Consider the following 27,028-nt stretch of genomic DNA (forward strand, 5'->3'; position numbering starts at 1 on the left):
GACCCGGAACTGTTGCTTTACTGTAAAAAGGTTTATTGTGATGAGTCAACACTTCAAGTTAGTTGTGATTTATCCAGCCGTTATACGAACAGTACTGGGCTGAGACTTTTTCCCATAAAGAAAAAAATGTATGTATCCAATGGCTCATTTTCAATATTTGGACGACTTTAACACTTACTGCTCCGGCTGGTTCCATGAGGCCCAGAACAGAAAATCGTAGAAAGATTTATTGTAGGTCTTTGCTCAGCAGTGAGGTACAGTAGGCTATATAAAAATAAATAAAAAAAGATAGGATTTTATTAAGATGTTCCCCTGAAGCTTTTACAAATTATGGTATTTTAGGAATAATTAAGAAAAAACCAAATAACTTCGAAAGAGGTAAATTACGAGAAGCTCTTAGCTGTATGCGGTTTGAACTAGCAACCTCATGCATTCAAATCTATTCATAAAACCGCAAGGCCATGAACAGTTAAAATTGAAACAATCCTTTAAGGCTTCATTACCCAAAGTATAAAACTTAACTATATTAGTAGGGATCTGTTCCTCAGTTTGTCTATCCGTCAGTCTTTTCGCCATGCTGTATCTCATTTAATCTATCTTTAAATTTATTCTCGTTAAGTATGATAGGATGACAGTTAACATTTTCACAGAGGTTGTATTTTTTATGGTTCCACTATAACAAGAAAAAATAAATTCTAAGCTCAATGTTAAACAATAGTTTTTACATTCACATTTTGTAATGGATATGTTATTGCAAATCGATTTTCCTACCCCTACCTAACCGATATACGTAACCCTCAAAATCGCGAGTTCAACTCGCATTTCACAAGTTTTTTTTTGTTTTTCCCGACACTAATTTCTTCGATAATATTTACCAAATTCACGGTCAACTAAATGGGTCGTCATTAATAAAATATCTTACGATATCTCGTAGAGTAAGCGCCGATGCCCCTACCAGCGTCCGTTGCGTAAAATACTTAGAGCCTGATCGTCACTTGTTTTCAACGACAGTTGCATGCAGTGCTGTTAAAATGTGGTGGTTTCTAGTGTTCTGTGTTATAAATGTTTATGGACAAAATATTACTGATAAAGGTAGGGTTGATAATAATAATCATACATTGAATTTCTTTAAAATACTCATTAAGAAAACTTCTGGTAGGGAGTTTTAGGTATCTGCGAGTGAGCTTTAAAGGGTACCGGGTTTCTTCCCTTGTTTTAAGTAAATTCGGGATTTAGGAGATATTATAGTACCTAATAACAGAAATATAAAAAAAAGGAATTAATTAGTTTTTGACGGCCAGAATAGAGAATCGTGGAAGGATTTACTGGAGGCCTTTGCCGAGCAGTGGGACACCGTGGGCAAGATAAAAAAAAAATGTAGACAGGGCGGGGTGCTTTGTATTTATTATGTTTTGATGCAAATATGAGTATTTGAACTGTGAATAAAATAATGTTGAGTGCCAGTATGTTATAGGAGGATGTTGATGTTCATAAGATTGATTATTTTAACAAATGCTGACATCAATTTACCAACTTGTTTATAAAAAAGTGACAAAACATGAATTTGTTTTTAACTTTTGTAACTTTTTATACAAAGAAATAATTACAGTTGAAATAAAAAATTGTAAGCTCTTTTAAACATGACTTTACACCGAAAATTTCGGACATTTTAATTAATAAAATTAACTGGAAATATTACATTAACATGCATAATTCAGTACTGTCACACGCACGCAAGGAAACGATTAACATTAATATTATTTCACGAATTGAATGACTATTTAAATCGGGTTATATTATGCTATTGTTTCCATATTTAACAATGAACAACTTAGTTTTTGCCCCGCGGTCGGTGAGTGTTAAATTGCATTACATTTCGACGCACCGGTCAAAACGCGGGAGACGTTGCACGGCATTTTAGGTTTAGTCAGTAAGAGTCTGACACTACTCGCTTTCCGCCATGTTTTCTTTTGTCAGTAAAGGTGGAATTTACTGTAAAAGTTTATTTGTAGATACTAATGACATAACGCTAATGAAATTACTTTTACTTCTACTCATCTACTATACTTTATCAAGTTACAAGGCCAAACGCGTCGTTTTCGCAGATTTATTTATCTGTACCACTAGTTTGTTCGAAAACGCCAACCTCAGAAACTAATCGTCCGATTTTTTATAAATATTTCAGTGTTACGAGTATTTGGCCCGTTCATTGAGAAAATTTATAGGCTATTTTATCTATTTCAATCCCGGTACGATTTATAAAAGCAGAGCAGAAATGAAAGAGTTTACAAAAACGAGAAGAAGTTGCGTGCAAGCTGAATCTATTTTTCCGATTTTTAAATTCCTAACTTATATATTCCTATCCACACAGAGAAGCAGCGAGTATATATCAGCTTTACATAATTTTCTTGCCTTTATAATATTGCTTGGATATATTTTTGGAGTGCAATGTTCATACAAAAGAACAACATTCATTTGAATTCAATTTTCAAACAAAAAATTCTATCGGAGAAAAATCATAAACCAGTACACTAATTATAAAAATACATTTTCTATATACCTAGAAGAGTCTGTCAGAAATTCTCATTTCGTTGACCTATTAAACCTGTCTTAGCAACACGGAACGCCTCTCTCCAGTATTGTCGGATAGCCATGTCAGATGGAGGGCGGAGGAAATAGAGAGTGGAACTTTGTATGCAGACGACGTTGGATTCAGTTGATTTAGGCTCTGGTTAACTTAGCAAGGAGGATATTAAACTTGAGGTACTCTGGAAATGTCGTTGCGTTGTGAGTAATTGAATGAATTTAGGTGGATGAGGTTGTAGGTTCGGTGTTGAGCAAGAGTTTAGAAATCTTTAGCTTATAATATAGCTAGTTTAGGCTATGCTTGACGCGGTTGGTCCGTAGAAGGGTTGACTATCTTTGTCATGAGTTCCTCCGTGTTTCGGAAGACACATTAAATTGTGGCTCCCGGCTGTTATTCATACATCCTTGACAGTCTTTATACTGCCGTTACACGATACTCAGCTGAATCCGGTTATACTGGAAGCCGACTCCAACATAGTTGGGAAAAGGCTAGGCCGATGATAAATGTGATATTCATTTAAAAACCTGTATGTGCGTATAAAATTATATTTTTGGTCTGGAATTTTAATGGTAACTTTAAGACAATAAAGAAGACAAGAAGATTGAGAAAGACATCGCTTACGGTATTTTGTTGATTCAGTATTCACAAAATAATATTGAAGTTTTCCTATTGTAGATAGATTTAGACGAAACTTGGTACACAGTTAGTTTATAACCTGGATTATCACATTGGATAGTTTTTATTTGTTTAGTGGGATTATTATGTTCTTGTGGGATTATTTTCATTTTGTAGCGGGCTAGTTACTCATAATTTGAGAAAGTCAATAATTACCGGACATCGTTTAAATGTGTTTATAATTAAAGGATATTGCGAAGAAATAACTGCGATAGTTACCTCATGCGTAGCGATTCCTTGCGTGTTTTATACGTATATTTCATTATTTTGTGGATGTATGCGTCATAGTTATAAACATATGTTTCCTTGAAGGAAGATTATATGATTTCCGCTTGTATTTTGATCAATATTTTGGTCGATATCTGCCAGTCTTCCTTGTTTTATTTGGGGACATCCTTTGGACATGCTATTGTTAGAGGTAGATACATGAATCCTTCTTCTCCTTCCCGCCTGTATTCCTTTATATTTGGAGTCCTATCGGCTTAAATTAAGTCTGCTTCTCCACTGCACTATCTTGGCCAGATACTTTTAATACCACGTCATTTTTTATTAATTTTGTCTGATTATTTTGCACCAATTTACTTCAGATCCTGCCAGAATTCACCAAAGCCACCTACATAGTCCCGTTTATTTAATGTTTTGTTATTTCTAGTTAGAACTTTTTCAACTAAGTTTTTGGTTTAAATTAAAAGGTTGACTGGTAGATTATTCCTTGCAGCATTAAGTCTGCCTTATGGACCACAGTTGTATATTACAGTTTCAATGAATAGATTTACTGCATTGATAGCCGAGTGGTAAAGATCAACACAAAATCTCTGTGCGAGACGCGACATGGGTTCGATCCCCGTGTTTTACAAGTACTTGTGTGAATCCACGAATTCTTCTCAGTCTGGATTTCATGTGACTTGAATCTTTCCCGAAGTTATTTAAAACAAAAATGCAATCCAAAATTGTAATATCCATCCAACCAACACTCTTAATAATATGGTTGTGATCCAAAACTATTTCAAATTGCATCTTCAGTAACATCAAGAGATCATAAAGACCGAACATGAAAGCTTAGTAAGCAGTTGCTAATTCAGTTAATTTGAACATAGCACACCTTGGCTAGCTTTTGTGCTAGCTTCGTACCGTGTGCACTCAGATATATCTAATAAACCAGTTGTACATAGCTTTATCTTGCGAAAACACCTGTTTAGACTGAGTTTGCGTTGCAGAGGTGTTTAACCTTTGGTGTTGCATTTTAGGTTATTTTCATGATTATTTTTTCTTTTATTAACTTAAAGTTGTAGTTGTAAATATGGCGATGTCACAGTAAAAATTAAAACTTCTTTGGAAAATCTTTGATTATTATTTGAAATCAAATTATAATTTGTGAAGTTTTTTGTATTATTTAATCAAATGTAATTTATAAAGCCATAAAATGAATTCAGTATTAATTTTTTAAGTATATTGCACAAAACGAATTAAGTTATTTAATTTAACAAATGTGTGTGTTTATGTTTTTTTTTTCTAATTCAGAATATAGCTCTATTACATCTTATTTTATGATGTTGTGTTTTTATTAGAATATATAAAAAAGAAAAATTGTTTCAGCCTAGGACTTAAATCTCATTTTCATTATTAGCCAAATTTTCAACTCCAACCATTACATACCTACAAAACAAAGTTATGATTTTAGGATAAGCATAACGCAATGCTTGCAACTCAGCTCTTTAAATCATAAATACTAGAATAAACTTTACGATTTGAGCTACTATTTTATTTGTTAGCACTATAAATTCTTGTCAGAGCAGTTAGAGGGAGCACCGTATAACTTGTTTGTGATGAATAAAACACTGTAAATTAAACCTATATTTATGAAAGGCATTACAGATGTACAAGTTATTATGAAAAGACTAAATCGAAATCGGTTCATCCGTTTGCGAGCTACGATGACGTCAACAGACTCACACAGAATCACCTCATAGTACTTACTCCATGTCGTTTTTGCGTCGGGGATTATAAACGGCCAACAGTATTATCCAACTAACGAAAGCATTCATTGCTATTGTTTTTGTGCACATGCCAGTTAAGATAGCGATAACGCTGGCTTACTGCTTTAGCAAATCAGATAATATCGTTGCTAGACAATTTAAAATAAAGGCGACATTGTTATGAAATAGTTAATTAAATAAAAAACTAAACCGGACTAATGTGAGTCGAGGTCGCAACAGTCGGGTTCCGTATAAATAGGCAAGGAAAAGATAAATTTTGCATAACAACTTGGTCACCCATCAAATTTATGACTGCAGTAAGCGCTACTTAACCTCGATATTTTTTCTTAATATTTGGCGCTATAGGAGTAACATAGGAGGCATCATCTGTAACAATTTAAGCCTTCCAACTTTCTAGCTTGAACTCAAACTGTCACCAAGATTTTTACATCTCTTTTAACATGGACTGTGATTATTGCATAGACTTACTTACTTCAGAGGGGCGTACCAAGGAACTTGGCACGGCAATCTAAAAAAAATATTCATTGTTCCTAGGATGCTTTTATTTTTTGGGTAAAGACAGTTTCTCTTGTTTGAAATTCTAAGTGAAAAGAAACGACATTATTCGATACATGTAACATTTTTTTTTAATAAAAAAATATGTTGATTTTGCAATAAATAACCTCCAAAAATTTATCATCATAATAACAGAATATTGCCAAAACAATTCCAATAGCCGACGTTTTAAAGTAAAATAATTTCAGGACGATTGTATCTATTGATCTAAAATATTATTTATGTCAAGTTACGGTTAGGATTTAAATGCTGACAAACTTTACGTCGACTGGAAGTTAAAGTTGCTTTGATGGGCGAATAAAAAATGTTGCAAAAATTGTTTTAGTTCATTAGCAGTTTGTTTTTTAGGTAATTAAAATAAATGAGTATGACATTAAGGAAATGCCTTTTTCAGCCCTGCTAATTTATTTAATGAAATTAAATTACTTTATTTAATCTAATGACAATTTACCTGCAATGGTGATGGTGATTATCGAATATAATCAAGGTCTGGCAAAAAATATCTGGCAATAACTGTTTTAGGTACTTAAATAATTACTTTGTCAGATTTTAAGTATGTAAAAAAATCTAAGTTTAAGGGTTTGTGTAACCAATAATATTATTAAAGCACTTCAAATAATTCATTTAGACTAATTGGATATTGTCCGGTTTTAAATATTAACTGCAACATAATTTTAGCTTTTATGAGTTTTTTTTAATCTGTAAATAGTATTTCTGGGCAATCTTAAGATTAAAATGCAAGGTTCGATATATTGGCAACGATTACGTGGTTATAGGAAAACCATTTCAAGATTGCTTTTTGAGGTTCCGTACCTAGGTTGTAAACGCGGAACCCTATTACTGAAGCTCAGGTTGGTCCGTCTGTAAATTATAAACAAGCTTTATCTCATGAACAGTGACAGCTAGATAGTTATTTTTCTCAGGTGATGCATTTGCAGTTGCTGTTATAACCACAAATAATAAGTTCTTCATGTAACCCCTAAGTTTATTTCTGCGATTTGCCCATTTCAGATAAAATAAAAAAAAGAACTATTAATTTTATCTTCTACCAGTTACCCCATAGCCTGACACAAGAAACCCTACAATAGGGATACAATCAAATGTAATTCGTTATCACAACCATCCATAAGTCGAAATTTATCAAAATCCATTGAGTAGTTTTTGCGTAATGACACAGCAAACAGACATGTTCAAGTATTTTGTAAGATGTAAATAGTATGACAATGAGGTTAAATATTCTTATTTTGTCATTTGACAAATACATACGAAATTTAATACACGGTTGTCATGATCTTGTAATATAATGTTTACATATTTTGACCCCATAAAATTGGGACCGACCTTGCCGAAAGATTACTAGTAAGAACTTTTTGGACACACTAATGTTAGTCAAACAATATTGTAACCACGACTCTATATTAGGATAGTATGTTTCGTAATTTTTAGGTACTGCATTAATCTAGGAACGATTGTTATACTTTTGTCTAGATACTTCTTTAGCTATTAATAAGAGATAAGTTTTTAAAAGTTCATTGAAACTGTCACGTTTATTGATTAAACTAGAGGATTTTCTTGGTTAACCCATTATCTTTTACATATTTATAAATCTATCTGATGGACTAATAAAGACGAGGGTACGACCATCTGACTGAGAATTAAGAGGCAAAAGGGGCTAATTAGAGCGTTTTAAAGTCAAATACTCTATTGCAACAGTATTAGGTACTTGAAGAGTTAGTGGCAGTCCCTACGGGAATTCTCCAGGAATACTCCACCCTTAACATAACCATCACTGCTCTCGTTTAATCTCCATTTACTTCCAACAGATGAACCTCCAGAATCAATATTCGACTACCACTCGATGCCAGCACTCTCAGATCTGGACGACTTCGACCTGTGCCTGAAGAAGCCTGACGCCGTCTACTGCATCGTAGACCTGGTTCTCTTGGAAGATGATACGCCGCTGTATCAGTTTATTAAGGTATGTTTGTAAGCGATTAATTATAATTTTGTTTTTTGTGAAGTATTTGTCCCAGCAAACGTTTTTTTACCGAACAAATGAGTACTATTGAATAAAAAAAATGGGGACATACCAACCTAATAAGCACTTTCATGAGGATCGTTCGCGCTGTTTCGGAGGTCTTCAATTACGTGCACCATGACACAAGAACTTTTACATATATATGAGAACAGTCTCACATTTTTTTGTGAAATGGCTTCTATACAGTGACAAATTTTCCTAAGACAGCATTTTCGAAATGGGTACCTCGTAGTGAGCATTTTTAGGGATCCGTACTCAAAAGCTGCAAACCTCGACTGGTTTTATTTAAGAACTAATTAAAAAAATGCATATCGTATGCATAATCTATATAACACTGGCCTGTTGGTCTAGTGGTTAGTGACCCTGACTGCTATACCAGAGGTCGTGGGTTCGATTCCCACCCAGGACAAATGTTTGTGTGATGAGCACGATCATTTGTTCTGTGTCTGGGTGTAATTTATCTATATTATGTATGTATTTAGAAATATATAAGTATGTTTATCAGTTGTCTAGTACTCATAATACAAGCTCTGCTTAGTTTGAGACTAGATGGCGTTGTGTGAAAGTTGTGGAATATTTATTATTATTATTATTATTATATAAAAAAAAAAAAAAAACACGCCTCGTAAAATCCAATTTTATCGCTGCGTTTCAAGAGTGAGCTTCAAATAAAATAACTTCTCCCGCAACAATAATATTACCTTCATACAATTATTTGTGCGGTATCAAAACCGCAGCACGTCGGCCTTATTGAACATTAACATGATGACCTGTAGCAAACAGCTAACCGTGCAAGTCTGAGTACTATCAAGCAAAATAATTGTCTGATTATAAGGCCGTTTGTCCACTGTCAATATTGCCAATATTTGTGAGTAATTAGTTTCTGGTATTCAAGCAAACATAGTACAGAAATGTATGTCATTGAATAACGAAATCTTGCTTTAGGATTGCATACCCAAAGAATAAAATCAGAGCCCCATTACTAAGACTTTGATCTCTATCCGTCAGTTGGTCACCAGGCTGTATCTCAGTAACCGTAATCTATAGCCTTATGTAGCTACGAAAATGAAAAAAATAGGCTTTTAGATGCGGTGGATGAACAATTTTTGGATTGCTTTTTGTTTTTTGTCTTCGGTGTCGTAAATCCGACTCATACTTGAACCTATTAGGCCGCGGTGGACAAACGCACCTTCACTAGGGACTTCAAACTACTATGCACAAGAACATCTAAACTTGGAATAGACATTTGTGGTCTACAATTGTTTGTAGAGCTAGGATCGATAGACCAACACGTCGTATACAATGATGTTTGGAATCTCTGAATAGTACAAATAAGCAAGCAATCCTATATTCCTGGTAAAAACATACCATATTAAAAAAAAAAAACAAAATAATTATGTTCAGGTTATCATTCTGCGAGTTTCAAGACATCTAAGTACGAATCTAAAAAAATATTGATGGCAGAAAAATCTTTTAACTTAAGTTATTCTTTATCCCAAAAATCGTGATCAAAAAATCTATTCAAGTTGAGTTCAACAGGACACCTCCAATATTGTGAACAAGATACTTGATAGTATTAGATACATGATAATATATAAAAACTTCAAAAACCCAGTCCTCACAAGTCCATTAATAATTCTCAAGCATATGGCAATCTTAGCAAACACATCAGACATTTTCTCGCCAAAATAACGTCATAATCATGCACTTAAAATGTTTGTCCTGCCTCTTAAATTGCGCACGTAGCAAGTTAACAAAACCTTGACACGATATGCTGTGACTTATTACATCTTCACTAGATTTCGTTTGAGTTATATGAAATGTTTGCTGGACCGGTTTGGATAATAGATAATAACTAGCTGTTGCCCGCGACTTCGTCCCCGTGGGTAGTAGTTATGATTTAACCTGCCCTGTTTTTTTTCACATTTTCCATTGTGTCTTCGCTCCTATTAGTCGCAGCGTGATGGTTTATAGCTTAAAGCCTTCCTCGATAAATGGTCTATTCAACACAAAAATATTTTTTCAATTTGGACCAGTAGTTTCTAAGATTAGCGTGTTCAAACAAACAAACTCTTCAGCTTTGTATATTAGTATAGATATGTTCAGTATTCAATTAAATCTCTTCATGATTTGTTGCTCGGGTAACTGGATTCGGGATGACAGATAGGCAGTTACTTCTTTTCAAACAGTAGTGTTTTCTGGGTCCAGATTGGAACCCGACCCCAAAAGAAAAGGTAGATGATTAAATCCGGTTTCTGTTAAAAAAAAAAGATAAGCATTTTTGGATGAAAAAATAAAATAAAGGAAGCTTTAAAGTATTTAAGAGTTTCGGAACATAACTGTGCGACGAATTTCGCGAATTGTGCGAATTTTAATTTAGCAGAAGATGTAGATGCAGATGATCTTTTGTGCAGCATTTAGCCAGTATTATGCAGTTTTAGAAACTATAATATAAAAAATTAGACGTACAGTGTCCAAGGGTCACTGGAATAAAAAAAATGCAAAAGTTTCATATCAAAATCTGCGTTAGTGTGAAATTTTCCAGCAACAAATTAATATTTGTTTCTGGAAAATTTTGAAAAATTAACTCTTTGTTTATACAAGTACAAACAACACGAGTTAATTTCTAAATGTAAAGTATTATGTTCTCATGCATACAAAATTGCACAATCATTCAATGAATCTACCGCTAATATATAAAAAATAGCCAACAATATGCATAATATAACAAATGCATTTTTTTTCATCTAAAAAATCCAGGAAACATAATATGCACCTAACCTTCAACTTCAATAACGACACGAATCATTTGAGCTTTTTGTAATACTAGTTACCACTCGAAATGAAGAGGCAAGAAATCTTCAGTTATCTTCAGAAACAAGGTTTTTTGTTTCAATGTACACATAATTATTCAAATGTATGGAACTTTGTACATCCTGAGTTGAATAACTGATCGTGAATTCTAGAATTACGATCTGAAAAGCCTTGAATTGAATGAGCATTTAATGCACATTTTTCCTGGTCAAAGGTTGGACCATAATTGAATCGTCTGTATTTCCAGATTCTATTGAAGACCAAAGAAGAAATGTACAGATTGATAAAAGTGCATTAATCATCTTTTATAATCTTGCTTTCAAGCTTTCGCTCCTAGCTGCAACTAGAAATTACCTAGTGGTATGATCCTTGGACTGCCATTGGATCGTATCTCGGAACGAACGATTTTGTGAGTGTATTACAAACGTGTTGACACTTGCTGAAAATGGTAAAGGTCCTCATCGTGAGAAAGCCATCACAACAAAAAATGTACCAACGGCAATGCTCTAAAGTTATAAATCAATCATACAAAAAGAAGAAAAAAAATATCTTAGATACTTCTGTCAGTTTAACATCTCCTTTTGTTCTAGAACTTCTCGTCGCTCTCGTACACGAACTACCAGCATTCGAAGCTGCATCGAGGAGTGTGCGGCTCCAAGCACTGCGGCCTGAACATCAGTCATGCTGACGGAGGCGAGTCCACCGCTGAGGCTCTGAAAGACTGCTTGAATGCTAGCATACATCAGGGGTATGGACTACAGGTAAGATGATCTTTTATCTTGCTCTTGAACAAGAATGGTGGGTCATGTTCTGGCACCTATTCAGATACATGGTTATAGTACCAAGATTTTGAAAATGAATCTTCAATTTGTACAACATGATGGGTACCCATTCATTTGCAGAGCACAAGAAACTTCAATTAATTACTGGGATGGGTTTCATAACGTTCTGTCTTATATTTTTCACTTTAGATTTAACAATCTTACAAGGAGAAGTGTCGAATAAATAACCTTAACATTGGAAATCTTATTAGGAACAATTCCTATCCGACTGAAAGGCAAATACCACCTTACCTACTTCTGACTATCTCCGTCTAGGACTATTTGGATACCAGTTCTTTACAAATCATCATGGAAATTACTACCTACATTTATAAGTATTTGTAATCAACAGGTGGACAAGCTATCAGTGCGGTATTGCAAGACAAAGGATGACTACAAGCCGCCTGATACCCTCGACTATATTATTGGAGTGCTACTGCTCGCCTTACTCCTGGTTAACTTTGGATGTTCAGCATATTACTTTTTAAAACCATCGGAGAATGGAGAAGGTAATTTTATTTTATCTTATCAATCTAACAAAGTTATGCAAGAACGAGAATTAGGTGAGTTAACGTCAAGCTGCTTTGCAAGACATTCCAGCTGATCGTAAAGCAGCTTGAAAGACAGCATTTTAATCCTCCTTAGCCTACACTGCATCAGTACGAGTTGATCAATTGATCATTCATCTACACTAATTGATATCGTGTCAAGTGTATCATAGATCCATGATCCGTGGATCTGGCATTCTGTGAATTCAAATATTATCATAGTCATGCCAAAACCATATTATATTACTCAAAAAAAAAACTATATTGTATTTTCCAGTTATTTCTTCCCAAATTATTATATTACCTCAAAGTATCATTTTGTTTTAGCAAATAAATACATGCTGGCTTTCTGCATCCAGAAGAATTGGAAAGCGTTGAAACATGGAGGAAGCGCTGAAGGTGGACTCTTCAAATGTTTTCAGGCTCTAAGGTAAGCATGTAAAAAACCTCCAGTAAGATGCTTTTAGAATGGAAATAGCTGCAGGTGGAGATTGCGAAGTGAGCTTTACTCATTCAGAAGCAGGTGAAGATTGTGATAATCTTCACCTGCATATTACTGATAGACAGAGATAAAAGGAGTATGGATCGTCTTTTGCGCTGCAAAGAGATAGAAATGGCTAAAGACAAAATTATTATTTTCACTTTACATAATATTTACTCATTTCTTTGATCAAATTTACAGCATACTTGGTTTTTTAGGCTCCGCACCCAAAGGGTTCAAACCCAGCCTATTACTAAGGCACCAATATGTGTCCGTTAGACATCAGGCTGTGTCTTACTACACTACACTACTAAACTGTTACAGATAGTTGTTAAAATTTTCAAAGATAACGTTGGTATTACAGGTCCGGCTATAAAAAAAGATGTTAAACAAATTTATTTTCGCAAGTTGTCGCGAGGTCGAATCGTGCTTGACCGGTTTTTCTCCTTTTAATTCAAGCCTACCTTCAATTCTCTCCCATCATAATTTAACTCTCGCATAATAGAAATTCCCATCAGAATTAAAATAAGAAAAACATTTTTCCAATATATCCTCTCGCGATTAAAATCGGAATAATTACTCGCCTTGATTGCGGTGTACCGAGTACTCGATGCATTCAAGGTATGCCGAGAATCGATGTTTTTTGTTTTGTGTCGATGAGGTGATGATTGGAGTAGGGAGTGAGGACTTTTGTTATTATTATTCTGTTCTCATTAGAATAATAATTATACGACGTGTTTCAGCCGCATTGGCGAGTTTAAACACTTATAAAATATTATCATCGTCAAAAAAATAGAAAAAAATTATAATGTAAATTTTGAATAGCACTTGCCAAATTTGAATTAAAAATAGTTTCTATTGTCCATGCCATTCCGAGCGTTATTTTAGACTAGCTGTTGCCTGCGACTTCGTCCCCGTGGGTAGAAGATATAAGTTATAATTTAGGTATACCTGCCCGGATTTTTTCACATTTTCCATTGTATCTGAGCTCCTATTAATCGCAGCGTGATGGTTTATAGCCTAAAGCCTTCCTCGATGAATGGTCTATTCAAGACAAAAAGATTTTTTCAATTTGGACCAGTAGTTCCTGAGATTAGCGCGTTCAAACAAACAAACAAACTCTTCAGCTTTAAATATTAGTATATAGATTCGGATAGAACGAAAATTAAAAACATAAAATTAGTTTAAGAGTTTCATAATCTTCTTCCATCATGCATCATTCAGAATTATCATTTTACAATGATAAATTCCTGTGTATGAATTATTTACTCGAAAAGCCATAACACCTAATTATACCAAAGAACACACAATTTATTCAAATATTAGGTAAACAGTTACAGTAAAATTAAATACAAACATGAATTATAATCCATCGATTGTACCCGAATTAAAATCGAATAATTATCAGTTAATGATTGCGGTTAACCACAGTTTTCGACGTGCCCTCTATAACATGTCGCGTTAAACCTAGGTTATGATAAGCCACAGAGTATTATGAATTACCATCCATTCTGTTTATAATGACAACGAAATGTGAGTTTGAATAACTTTCCAAATTATAACTAGACGAATTGTTTATTTTTACAGGATTTAATTTAAGAAAATTTTGAACTTCCAATTGATGGTAGATACCAATATCACAAAAATCTGCTAACGATTATCATAAAGGCATTAGGCAATTAGTGGTAGACTCTTATTTTTGAAAAATCTACCTTTCTTAAAAAATATTGCTCGAAATGAAAAAAGCTTTCTCTTCAAAGAGGCCGTTTTTCAAATACATTTTAAACTATAGTAATTCCTTTAGAGAGAAAATGGCATGAAATTTCCTTCAGATCCAAATATCAGCCTATATATAACCAAGCTCATTGTTTCAGATTCTACACCATGGTGATGATTCTCGGTCTACATTCGATGATTTTCATCGGCTATGGATACACTGCTAATCCCGAGTTCATTGAAAATGTAAGTACCTACTAAGTAAGTGAGAGAAAATCCAAACATCAAAATTTTTGCAAAATAAAAATTGTTATTTCTACCATCCTTAATGAGTAATCACTAAGTATATCGCATAGTCAATCGTCAAAAATAACATGATATTTAATAACGGTTTTACTTCTGTCCACTCCACCATTTCAGCTCATGATTATGGACTCCGGTTGGGTTCGAAACTAGTCGGGCGATCCCGATAAATACGCGTGAGACGTTAAATAAATAACGAAGAATTATCTGACGGAAGTTATTTTAATGATATCAAATAAATGACTTAATAATTAAACATTTTAACTAAGCTTCAATAAATATTTACAAACAAATAAATGAAATTGAATAATTTAAAACCGTCGAATACAATATTTATAAGTTATCCTGGATTTGTATAATTACAAATTTATTCAAGTGAGATAAATATAATTCAATTGTAGAATTGTGTCATATTTTAAAGGTATTGGTATAATTTTAATTTGTATTAAAATGTAAATGAAACACTAAGGCGTTTTCAGGGTTTCGTACCTGAAAGGGAGAAACAGAACCGTGATATCATATAGACAATTGAAATTATGACAAATCATTTATTTTAACACTTTGTATAGAATCTACGTTAGATATTATAAAATCCAACAAGATGTCGCTTAGTATCTTGCATCTATGGCCTATCATCACAACGCCATATAGCCTCATACTAAGCAAAATTTGTATTATGTGGCTAAGCTATAACTGCATAAGTGAATCGAACACGCAGCTGAATCCGGTTAGACTGGAAGCGGACCCCAACATAGTTGGGAAAAGGCTAGAATGATAATGAGATAACTGATAGACACACTTAAATATTTGGAAACACCAGACACAGACCAAATAATCGTGCTCATCACACAAACATTTGTTCTGGATAGATTGAACTCACAACCTCCAGTATAGCAATCAAAACTACTGGACCAACTATGAATCATTCCAGTCTACGTTTTTAATAACTTCCACATATTTTTCATTACACGGACTATTTATATCCAAATAATCTAATAAGCAGTAAACCTAGTTATAAACTAGTTAACGAATATTTCGTAACATTACTGCCTATATCAGCTGTTTAAGCTCAGACTGTTCTAGCGAGTTTACATTCCAATACTAACATAGTGACGTAGTAAATGCCAGTGCTTTTAGAAGGGACTTCATTTACTATACCAGGGCCCCGATTCTACTATTTTACAATGGCCGTTGAATTAATGGCAATAGGGATGATGACAGTTTTTTTTGCAGTGTCCGTCTTGTAGTTTTTTGTATAATAATGGATACGTATTTTTTAATTTGTCCCGCAAACATAAACTGACCAAATTACAGTGAATGAAACTTACGCGTGACGTCACGATTGAGTATAAATTTTACCATATCGGGACATCACAAGCCCCCTCTCCTAAACTTTAAAGCAGTTAATCATTGTCAATTCTAGTTTTTCTGAAAAAGGAAAAAATACGTGTCTCATACTTTTCAATTATCTAACTGAGGGACTAATGAGATTTTTTCTTTTTATACCCAGTCATCATCCCTATTGGATTAAATTTGAAATACCTGTTCTCTTGAAAGCATTTTGCCAATACAATAACTGGAAGTTAATTGTATTGACCTTGAGTAAACTGTTCTGCACTGAATTTCCAATTATTGTGTAGAAAAATGCCTAAGAGAATAAGAAAATTGTCATTTTGAGCCAAATTTCATTCATTCATCAGGAGTTGTAAATAGCAGAATTGGGGCCCAGTTAGGATGATAGGAAATCCTAACAATATTATAAACGCAAAAATTTGTATGTATGGATGACTTGTTCCATTTTTACGCAGTAAATACTGAACGGAATTAGACGAAAGTTGATAGACAGATAGATTACAACCAGGATTAGCACATAGTTTTTGTCCTGATTTGAGAACCGGTCGCGCTGGAGAAATTATGGAGAGGCCTTCGTCCAGCAGTGGACTGCTATGGGCTGAGATGATGATGATGATGATGTTCCGTGGGATCATTTTGTAGCGTTTAGTAGCAGGCGGGCGATAGCTAGTTAGATTTTTTTTTCTTTAAAAGAAACGACTCCCGCAGTAGGGAATTTAACCCTAGTGTCGCAGGGGGTTTTACAAACATACAAATCACATGCACAAAGATACCCACTTGTCCTACGCGGGGATCGAATCCGCGACACTTCGCCCTCAGTGGCTTTGGCGTGGTCAACTCCACTCGGCCATCCATGCTGTCAATACAGTCAGAGCAATTGGAAATTAAATACGTTTAGAATTAAATACACAACAAAAGACAAAAACAGTTTCAGCGCGTCAAAGTGAAAAAATAAGTTATTAAAAATGTATGTTGAAAACATTGTACATCATTGCAGAATTAACACAAAAAGCGTTAAAGGGCAGTCGTTACGTCAAGCAAATAAGCTTCATGCAATTTCGTCTGGAATGTGGGAAATTAATACAAAAGATTTAAAAAATATATTATGAAGGATATCTACATACCGTTTTACGTTTTTTATTTAAAGTGTTTGATTGAAAAAGATTATTGATGAAGGAAAGGCTGTTTGAAAAATGTTTTTGAACTATTCAATAATTAACATTATTCGTACCTACTGCTTTCCACAGGCCTCTTCCCGGGCATATATAAAACATACAAAATAGGGAAGGTTTAATCATCATTGATTATCACGCTAGCTTATTGCGGCTTGGCGATTTTACATTCCAATATTATTAGGCTAGGTTTCCCCACGTTGTTTGTCTTCGCCGTTTTGTCAGTGGTATCTTAAAATAATCAAAAGATTACATAATAACTTTGAAAAAGTCAAATATTTCCTTTGCCCCCGTTGAAAAACGTGCACTACAAACATACCAATTTTTGTGGTCATCACTCCAAACCCTCTAGGCGTGACGTGTCGTGGGTTTAATCCCCGCGTAGAACAAGCGTATGATTCAAGAATGCTTGTCCTGAGTCTGGGTGTTTTTGTGCATGTGACTTGATTTTTTGTGAAACCGTGCGACACAATTACTATGTTACTTAATGCGGGAGTCATTTTAAAAGACCAATTGATTCATAGAATCATATCATCACAAAGTTTACAAATTAACCAACAATCTTAGTATACATTATCATCAAATCTCGTCCCCTTCTCTCTCCTTTATTGCAATTTCACGTGCAGTAAAATACTCATATTTCACGATTACTTAAAACTTACGAAACGTTTATCTCAACAGGACTGGATACTACTCTAAGTAAACAGGTTATGCTGCTATGCAATACTCTTTACTTCGTACGGTCAGCAACAACAGGTCAAATACTATTAGATTTCCAAAGATTCCGTAGCCTACTGCTATGTCTGAAGGGTCTTCAGAAACAAACAATTTGGGTAGTTTTATTGAATTGGGTATGAAGGTGATTGGGAGTTTAGGATTAGGTACTTAATTAAGTATGGTTAGTTTAATATTATAAATGCGAAAGTATGTCTGTCTTGCTTACACGCCAAAACTTCTAAACCGATTGTAATGAAATTTGGTACACTGATAGACGCGAGTCTGACACAGGGCATAGGATACTATTTATCTGGAAAAAAGGGTTTTCAGAATTTATATTTAACTTTTTTTAGAAATGGACTATTTTTTTTTATTTTAAATATTGAAATAGTGACCTTAAAGAGAATAATTGAGGGGAGGCGGGGTCAAGACTACATCACCGCGCGTTTGGACTGGAGTCCACTCGGATGTAGTCCCGGACAAATTATGTAATTTTCTATTTTCTATTTTTTAATAAATAAAATAAATAAAAGCTAGCACATACTTATTCAAAATTATTTGGTTAACCATACTTTCGTAAGACTTAGTTTACTTTTTTATTTGTGGTCCCAAATTGTAGTATTTCTAAAATAATTATTGTATCTATAGGTGGAATATGGGACCGCGGTCCCGGTCCCTAAAGTCCCACGACCCACGTAATAAATATCCAGGATAGAAAGAACATCACCAACTTTACTGAATACGAATACCAAAGAAAATTTCTAAAAGATATTTCGGGGATTTTGTAAATCTGCGTTAATTCAGTTATTTTTGCTGCCATCTGTACTCGCCGTATGAGTACCATTTATGCACTATTACCGTAAAGACTTGGTATGTTGTTGCACTTTTTCCGCTATTTAGTAAGAACTAGAAGTTTCGTTCTATTTTCGATGTTAATCATAATATTTATTTAAACCTTAATAAGTTTTTAAATAAGCGTGAGTTTTTCAGTATAAATAATGTATCTTTAATTACGCTTTCTATGTCGAGTAAAACGAAGTCTAAGTATAAGTGAAGTAATACTTGAATTCAAATCAAAATAATACTTTTATAATATTTTGACTATTTTTGACTGCCGAGTCGTATAGTCACCACGCCAAACCCACTGAGCGTGACGGGTCGCGGGTTCCATCCCCGCTTGGGATAAGAAATGAATGTGACTTTTTTTGAACAAAAGAATTAAATTTATTCGTGCAGGAACAACATTCTTTGAAAACAGTTTTTTTTTTACAATAGCGCCTTAGGTGCAGCGCATACTGCACACTTTATGTGCGATCGAGTCTGCGGCGCTCAAAAAGTCTGAATGGCGCGCGTGTGCGTTACTGCATACCATTGTACTAGCTGTGGTTAGAAGATATAAGTTATGATTTATACCTGCCCTGTTTTTTCCACATTTTCCATTGTATCTTCGCTCCTATTAGTCGGAGCGAAGTATATAGCCTAAAGCCTTCCTCGATGAATGGTCTATTCAATACAAAAATAATTTTTAATTTGAAGCAGTTTCCTGAGATTAGCGCGTTCAAACAAAGAAACAAACAAACTCTTCAGCTTTATATATTAGTATAGATAATTACTATTTTCACAGACTATAATAAAGACTTTTCTCATTTATATGAATTTGTTGCTTCTTTATTTGATTTTCTCAGCTAAAAAATAAAATGGTACTAAAATCAATGACTAAAAAATGCGTCACGAAAAGTCTTTCGTCTGCGCTGCACCTTATTGAATATTGCAATCTGTTAATAAATTACGTATTTAGAAAGGCCATAACGTTCTCGTTACAACTATTTCAGTTGATATTTCAATAGCCTATTTTTTCCTTTTGATGTCTGACCTACTTTTTGATCGGACAATACAGTAAACAAAATTAAGTCTTTGCAATACAGTAAGTAACGTACTTTTGAAATTAAATAATTGTTACAAGTTTCATTTCTCTTTAGATGATTGTAATCAAAATATTGCTTCACATAATTGACTAAAGATCTTTTCAATCTTTATTAATTACACAAGTTTGTTCTTAATTATTTTATTGTACTTGGTGTCTTTGTTTTCATCATCATCGTCAGCCTCTATTCGTCCACTGCTGGACATACGCCTCCTCCTTCCCCCTAATTGCAAGCCATCGAGATCTACGTATATTTTGAGCTGCTTGAGTCCAACTTTGTGTTAATAATATTAAATAAATAAAAACCACAACCAAATTTCGTAAAACGGGAGCCAACACTATTATAACCATAGAAATCTAAATAATAAGGTAATATTATTTAGATTTCTAAGATTGGAACGAAATTATTTTAAAGGATCATTTAAGGCTCTCGTGTTGTTGGTTCGACACTGTTAACTGTAAAATTTAACTTAAAAACTACTGTTTAAAAATAAGAAGGATCTAGTCTAACATAAGCAATAAAGTTACGATATTGTTAAATTAAGAAATGAAAAAAAAAACGATACTAGAACAACGACTTAAAAGAAAACTCGATTCCTTTTCCCATCACTATTGCTATAAATCCCTTAAGGCAAACATTAGAAACTTATATCCATAAATCTTGGGCAATAGGGTGAATAAGGGCTAAGCAAACAACTGACCCACAGAGTAAGTTAACCGCGAAATATGTTGACCTAGACCAGTCAATGACCTCTAACTGGATTGAACTGGTTTGAAGTAGTTATAACCGGTTTGGAATTTCACAAAGTTACGTGAAAAGTGTTTTGTTCTATTTAATGTTTTATAGAGTTTTGTGTCGTAGTGTAGATAGTGAAAGAAAAACGTAATTTAATTAATATTTTATATTAAACGAAACTTAAATTTATTTACTCGGTTGCTTAATTTTACATACAGAACTTATTGTGACCGATTCACTCTTTATTGAAAGGTTTATAACATGATATAAGTAAAGAGTATAATTTAATAAAAAGTATCAAGGAGCACAGAATATTGAAATTTTGACATTGAATTAAAGCCTTCCTCCTTTTTAAAGGAGTTCTCCACATTATTTTAAAAATTACAATTATAGGTTCACAAAAATATTGTATTGACTGGTAACTAACATTCAATTTCGTACATTTAACTAACACTGAATAGTGTTGTACATCCATTGTTAAGCAAAATTGCACGGACTTTAACATTAACTTATATAATTCTACAATTAAAAAAAAATTGCATTGCATTTAAAAAAATCTGTTCAGTCTATTGACTAACACTAAAACCGACAAATCGATCGACTAAAGTAAATAAAAGAGCTCGATTTGAGCAATCTCTTCCACGGTAGTGGGTTCGCAGCGGTGCGTTGCAATATGTAACGTAATAGTACCTTCATTGAATTTTATTTAGTAAGTAAATCCGCTTTTAGTTACTAAAGATTTATTATAGGTTAGTCTATTGCCCAATTAAATTCATGCAAAAGATGATAATCAGGAAGGGACTCTAGAAGCTATATGTTAACAAAAAGGGGTCTATTAAGAAAGCAAAAGGTTAAAACGAACGTCTATTAGTAAGTTCTCCGCTGTCTGTCTATCCGTCTGTCCATCTGTCCGTCCGTGAACAGGCTGTGTCTTATGAACCGTGGCAGCTAGACAATTGAAAATTGCAGATTATGAATTTCTACTGCTATAACAACAATTATTAAAAATTAAAATCGCTGTTACGCAACTGTGGCTACGGTTACAATTTGTCCAAAAACCGATTTATTTATCACCTGTTTGTGCGGAACCCTCAGTATCGCGGGCCTATACTAGCCCTACGCTTGGCTACTATTTTTTATCATCCTAAATAAAAAGGTAAGACAATCTCTAAACTCACTGTTCAGAAAATTTAAACAACAGTTTTATATTATATTGTTTTCTACTTTACTAGAAATCGACCACAAAAAAAACTATAATTATCCCACAAAAAAAAATGTAAACAATCTGTCAAAAAAAACAAAAGTTAACAAGTTCAATGACACCATAAACTAATAAACCACACTAACAACTCCAATACCAAACCGCCGCGCGACGTGCGCACACGCACAACGGAAGCAATTCATTTCAAAACGCCGCATTTCATCACTCTGCGGTTACTTACGTCAAGTGAACTATGAAACACAGTTAAAGTAATTGTATGCACTTAACGTTAAGTTAAAATGAGGTAATTGTTATAAATGTGAAGTTTTATTGATGCAATTTGGTTAATGAGGTTTTTTCTTTTTAATAATAATCAGATGTCTGTCCGGCTGTTACTACGCGGTACGTTACGTACCGTGGTAGCTAGACAGTTGAAATTTTCTCAGGCGATGTAGTTTAGCAGTTTATCTAGGTAATAGATCAATATTAAGCAACAAGTGGTTAAAAAAATGATGGGTAACTATTTAAATATTTTGCTTTGTCCTATGATTACTTATCTGAAGATACAAATTACATGCCGAAATGCAGCAACGGAAACAGGGGCAAAACTGCCAGAGTGCCAGAGACTAGAAACTCCTTACAACACAGTGCTACTCAAGCAGTACTACTTTATGAATCAAACCCATGACTCAGTCGCCCAACGAGAGCTGACCAAGATGTTCGCCCAGATTCTCCACAAAGAAGACTTATTTTCTTTCTCTTTCCAGTCTTACGACGATTTCTTCAAGGCTCTTCTCTTCAATGCTCGCGTCATCGTCCAGATCTTCTTCGTGATGGGAGGTTTTCTCATGGCTTATAAGATGCTGGTGTACGCTGAGTCTCATCCCTTCACATTGAAAACTGTGCCCATGGCTATTGTGAATCGGTGGTTTAGGTAAGTCGTTGTCAGTTATCTCTTTTAGTTGCATTGTCATTAGCAAACTGTAAGAAACTGGTAGAGAGCCGAAATTGAAAGAAGCAACAGAGAAAGGTCTTTGCTTAAGCTTACCTAGACTCTCTTTTGTGCCTCAAGAATTGCTAATTATCAACCAAATGTGGGAGTCATTGCTCAAGGGCAAGGCTTAGTAAGAGATTGACACAACCCACTTCGTTTTTCAAGGAACAAGGAGTATGTAATGAGGAAAAATAAAATGAAAATTTCGATAAAAAAACAAGCTTAAATCTGTTGGTCAGCTGTCCAAATGTTACATTTGATAAAATCGTTGTGGTTTTTCTGAGCATTGTAATTATAAAAATATCCGAAAGGTGTTGACTCAGAATTTTTTCTCGTTCAGTAATCAACCATCTAGATAATGAAATAATCCAATCAATTTTTGTCTTTAAACTACACTTCTTAGATCTAGTATACGATATAACTTAATCAGTTATTTTTATTGTCTTTTGTTCAAATGACCCTTACACTATTTTGTTCGGCTATTATTTTCTATATGCGGTATAAATTGAATGTGCACACGTATCAATTAACACTAATCAAATATAAATTAATGATTTATTATCGTGTATCAATGAGTTATATTTAATTAATTATGTAACTAACTTTGTTAAAGCGCTGGTGATAGAATGGTTTTATCAGTAAATGGCAAAGGTATAATTATTTGAAATCAATAATAATTAAAGTTTAAATATTTAAGGTATAAAGTTTAACCAAGTCTTTCTAACCATTTTGTGAGGTTTAGTCATAATAAAAAATAAATAAGTTTCAGATATTCCTGCTTTGCTTGATTTAAGTACAGTTACACTAATTTCATTCATAACTGTCGTTGTTGTTTTTGATACCAAATTTTATTTCTGACAAGTGATTTTGCCTTCAACACAAGTAAAAGCTTCTTTAGACATCACACACAATTATGATTATTATAGTAAACTAAGTGCATAACACAAGGCCACAACATGTTGAGTCAGTGTAATTGTAAAAAAAAAGAGTAAATAGCTATTCGTTGACAGCTAGACGATTGCGTGTACGAAATTTGACAATCACGTCGTTTTATACATGAGATGTCCCGTTTTTATTTAGTCCGTAATGAAGTAATTGAGACATTAAATAATTTACTAAAATAAAGACATTATCTCATTGCATAATTTAAAATACGACATACAACCGTTCCAACTTTACCACGATTACCTTACTTTTTGATGCAACGGTTTACTCACGCGTATTTATCGGGGTCCTTAATCATGAGTTGACGCGGCGGGGTCGCGAGTCGAAACTAATCGGGCAATCCTTGAGGAAACCGTTGCATTATTTAATAATTAATCATGCTCACTATAGTTACGATACAAATATGATTAGCTTCTTGAAATAAAAATACCATTATTGCCAACAGGTTGATGCCAGCAGTCCTTGTGGTGATGGGGTTGGCTATGACTTGGGTTCCCCATATGGGGTCTGGTCCTATGTGGGACGCCGTCGTGAAGAGAGAGCGGGACATGTGTCGGATGAACTGGTGGCAGCTTGTCATTCTGAGCCCAAACCTGTTTCCGTTCGAACATCTTTGCTTGCCTCAAGCTTGGTAAGTTAATAAACAAGTGACTTTATTTTGACTGGTCCAGGTCTAGTGGACATGCCTTGACTGTTATACTAGAGGTTTTGACTTCGTTTCCCAACAGGGACAAGTCAACCAACAAATGATCGTGCTCATCACACACATATTTGTTCTGCGTCTGGGTGTAATATGTATATTTACAATGGGTAAAATAATAACGACATTCTTCGATGCAGAAAAAATCGCTGATTTCAAATATTAACTCAATATCATCTTAGGTCATGGTTAAATCTGTGCTAAAAAATCCAGTTTCATTTTCAGTCATGTTCACTTACATCAGATTCTTTTTTGAAAATCCGAAAGTGAATTGACCCTGAAAACCAAAACGCCCAATTTCCTTTCTGGTTAGTTGTTTCAAAAGGAGTTGCTTCCGGTAGTAATGTTTGTTTGTTCTAACTTCTATGTTGAACAGGATGTTTTAACTGTAACGGAAGCTTAAAGTTGAGTGTTTCTTTGTTTAGTATCGAGTTTTAAGTGGAAACTTGATTCCATTAAGAACTTTCTTTATCAAAATCGACATTTCGAAGTTAACTTTAAAATTATGGGCATAAAGTTTTTTTTCATAAATTGAAGAGGTAAAAATTTTCCCTCGTTTTTATACACTCATTTTCTTGTATGCTTGTTTCTTTGGCGTCCGATTGGATTTTTGGAACTCAACTTTGAGGCACTTCCCGATAAGCTAGTAGGCTGAAATTTCCAGGATAGCTTAAGCTTAGCAATCTGATGACAATGCAATTTACAACTATAAAAACGGCTGGACCGATTTAGAAAAAAAATGAGTGACAATAAAAAACGCGGGTATTTAGATTTTTTTAAACTATTAATTTAATAAGTAAATCTACATTGTTATATGAGTACTTACCGATATGCACCTACTTCGCTGTGTTTTATTTATTATCAATGTAGTGTGGACTATTTCTTCTTGATAAACAAATTATTACAAGATACTCTCGTATGGAATTTCCAGTGTGTAGTAGTTGGTGCAAAATAAGTCAGTAACATTGCTTAATGCAAGTTTTCATCAAAACATAACCAATTAAACACAGACGAAGATAAAAGCAACATTTCAATCCAACAATTATGTACAAAGGAAAAGGAAATCACTTATGTTGATCAGAGACGCGTGGTATATCGCAATTTATACCTCAAATCTTTACAAAAATGAACCTTATAGTATAAGAAATAAGCTTGAAAGAGATACCAGTAATGCTTAAATTAAATTGTAAGTTTTGAAGTAATGGCTTGATGCAGAACGGAAGAACAAGTTGTCGTTTTTAACCAACTGTGTGTTTTAATGATTGCTTAAGTCATTAGCAGTTTGAAATAAATTTTAAATACGAACGATGAATCTAATATCACAAATGTGAAAGTTTCTCTGTCTGTCTGTATGTCTCGCTTTCACGCCAAAGCAACGGAACGGATGAGACGTAAAAAGATTTATTAGGGGGGTTATTGGGGGTCTGACTTTATATATATATATATATATATTTAACGGACCTTCGTTTTTGATATTTGCTTATACATAATATTTTTTATTTAAAATAATGAAATGTATGTGTGCTGCTGTTTTTGGGTACTTCGATTATAAGGGGGGAAGGTTCGGGGACAATGCTGTGTTTTGTCTTTCCCACGGTAACAGGAACTACCGCGCTGTATTCTGATGTCCATGCAGACAGCGTCGTGAGCAACGGCTAGTTCATGATATTTCTATTATAGATTATTTTTCTATCCTTTCTCTGTACTAATAGGTTGACTTTCTGTCTTATTGGATTTGATCGTTTTGTAAGACATTTTTCAGTATTAAGTGTAAGATATTTTACATTCAGTACCGCTTTTAATCAGCTAATTATCATTTTATTGAGGGATTTTTTTTCAAACAACATTTGATCATCATGTATCAAATTGAATTAAGCGTACTTAATGTAACTGTAAGTACTGCGTTAAAAGTAATATTGATAACCACGTTGTTGCATTCTTTGTCCATGTCAAATAAAGCCTGAACATTGTCATTGTCATTGCAAATCAATATCTGTCTATACAGTGTAGTATACTACTTTCCCGGAAAACCCCAAAGAAAAGGTTTAACATGTATTTTGAAATTATAACTCCTTTTCTTCTTCTTTGTCATATCACTCTTGGCCGAGTGAACGTCGACAATGGTGAGGCGTTCGTTTTGTTAGTAGGGGCAGATAATGCTGTGACCATGATCTCTCTATCTCTCTCTCTCTGCCACCTTTTACTGTTGACAGACTCTTTTTCGCAATCAGTCAGTCAGTCTAGTGTCTTCCATTTTCTTTATCTCTCACACTGTTGAGCGAAAGCTTCTTCTCATACAGAGATGGTTTGACCATTGATCACCATACTTACTCACTACGGGATAGCGATTCCAGATTCAAATATTTGGAATTCAGAGCACGATATTTTTAATTTTTTGTCAGTAGCACCAAAGTCGTTAAGAAAGTAGATAATTAGGGCTTTAAATTCGTCGTAGATAACGTTCTATACGTTTTTAAATGTAAAGGACTGGCCCTTATACGAGTAAAAACCTATAGAAGTAATGGGATTCGGATAAATACTGAGTATTTTACCAAAATTGTTTTGTCGCGTTAAATTGTTTAAATCAGTTATTTTAAATGGTTTGCCTTCCTGGGATTTCTGTGAGATTCGAGTTGAATATACGAAAAATAAATAAATTGTGTTTCATGGCACAAATGGTGGTTTTGTGGTCTGCCACGTGTCAGACTTGTTGACGTAATTATTATTGCAGACTTCAGTGATGGTAGAAAA

At 34.0% G+C, this 27,028-nt stretch overlaps 1 protein-coding gene across 1 annotated transcript in view; it reads left to right on the forward strand.

Annotated features, from left to right (window-relative positions):
- Nucleotides 1–941: 941 nt before the first annotated feature.
- LOC113499453 (regulator of hypoxia-inducible factor 1-like) overlaps nt 942–27,028 on the forward strand; it is a 30,462-nt gene continuing 4,375 nt past the window's right edge. Inside the window, exons 1-8 of the mRNA XM_026879937.1 lie at nt 942–1,092; nt 7,638–7,792; nt 11,257–11,427; nt 11,840–11,996; nt 12,363–12,465; nt 14,391–14,478; nt 22,406–22,572; nt 24,023–24,208. Of these exons, the coding sequence (XP_026735738.1) occupies nt 1,032–1,092; nt 7,638–7,792; nt 11,257–11,427; nt 11,840–11,996; nt 12,363–12,465; nt 14,391–14,478; nt 22,406–22,572; nt 24,023–24,208 (1,088 nt within the window). The 5' untranslated portion in view covers nt 942–1,031. The remainder of the gene's footprint in view (nt 1,093–7,637; nt 7,793–11,256; nt 11,428–11,839; nt 11,997–12,362; nt 12,466–14,390; nt 14,479–22,405; nt 22,573–24,022; nt 24,209–27,028) is intronic.

The sequence above is a fragment of the Trichoplusia ni genome, chromosome 12 (genome assembly GCF_003590095.1).
Source record: "Trichoplusia ni isolate ovarian cell line Hi5 chromosome 12, tn1, whole genome shotgun sequence".
In the NCBI taxonomy this organism is placed as follows: domain Eukaryota; kingdom Metazoa; phylum Arthropoda; class Insecta; order Lepidoptera; family Noctuidae; genus Trichoplusia; species Trichoplusia ni.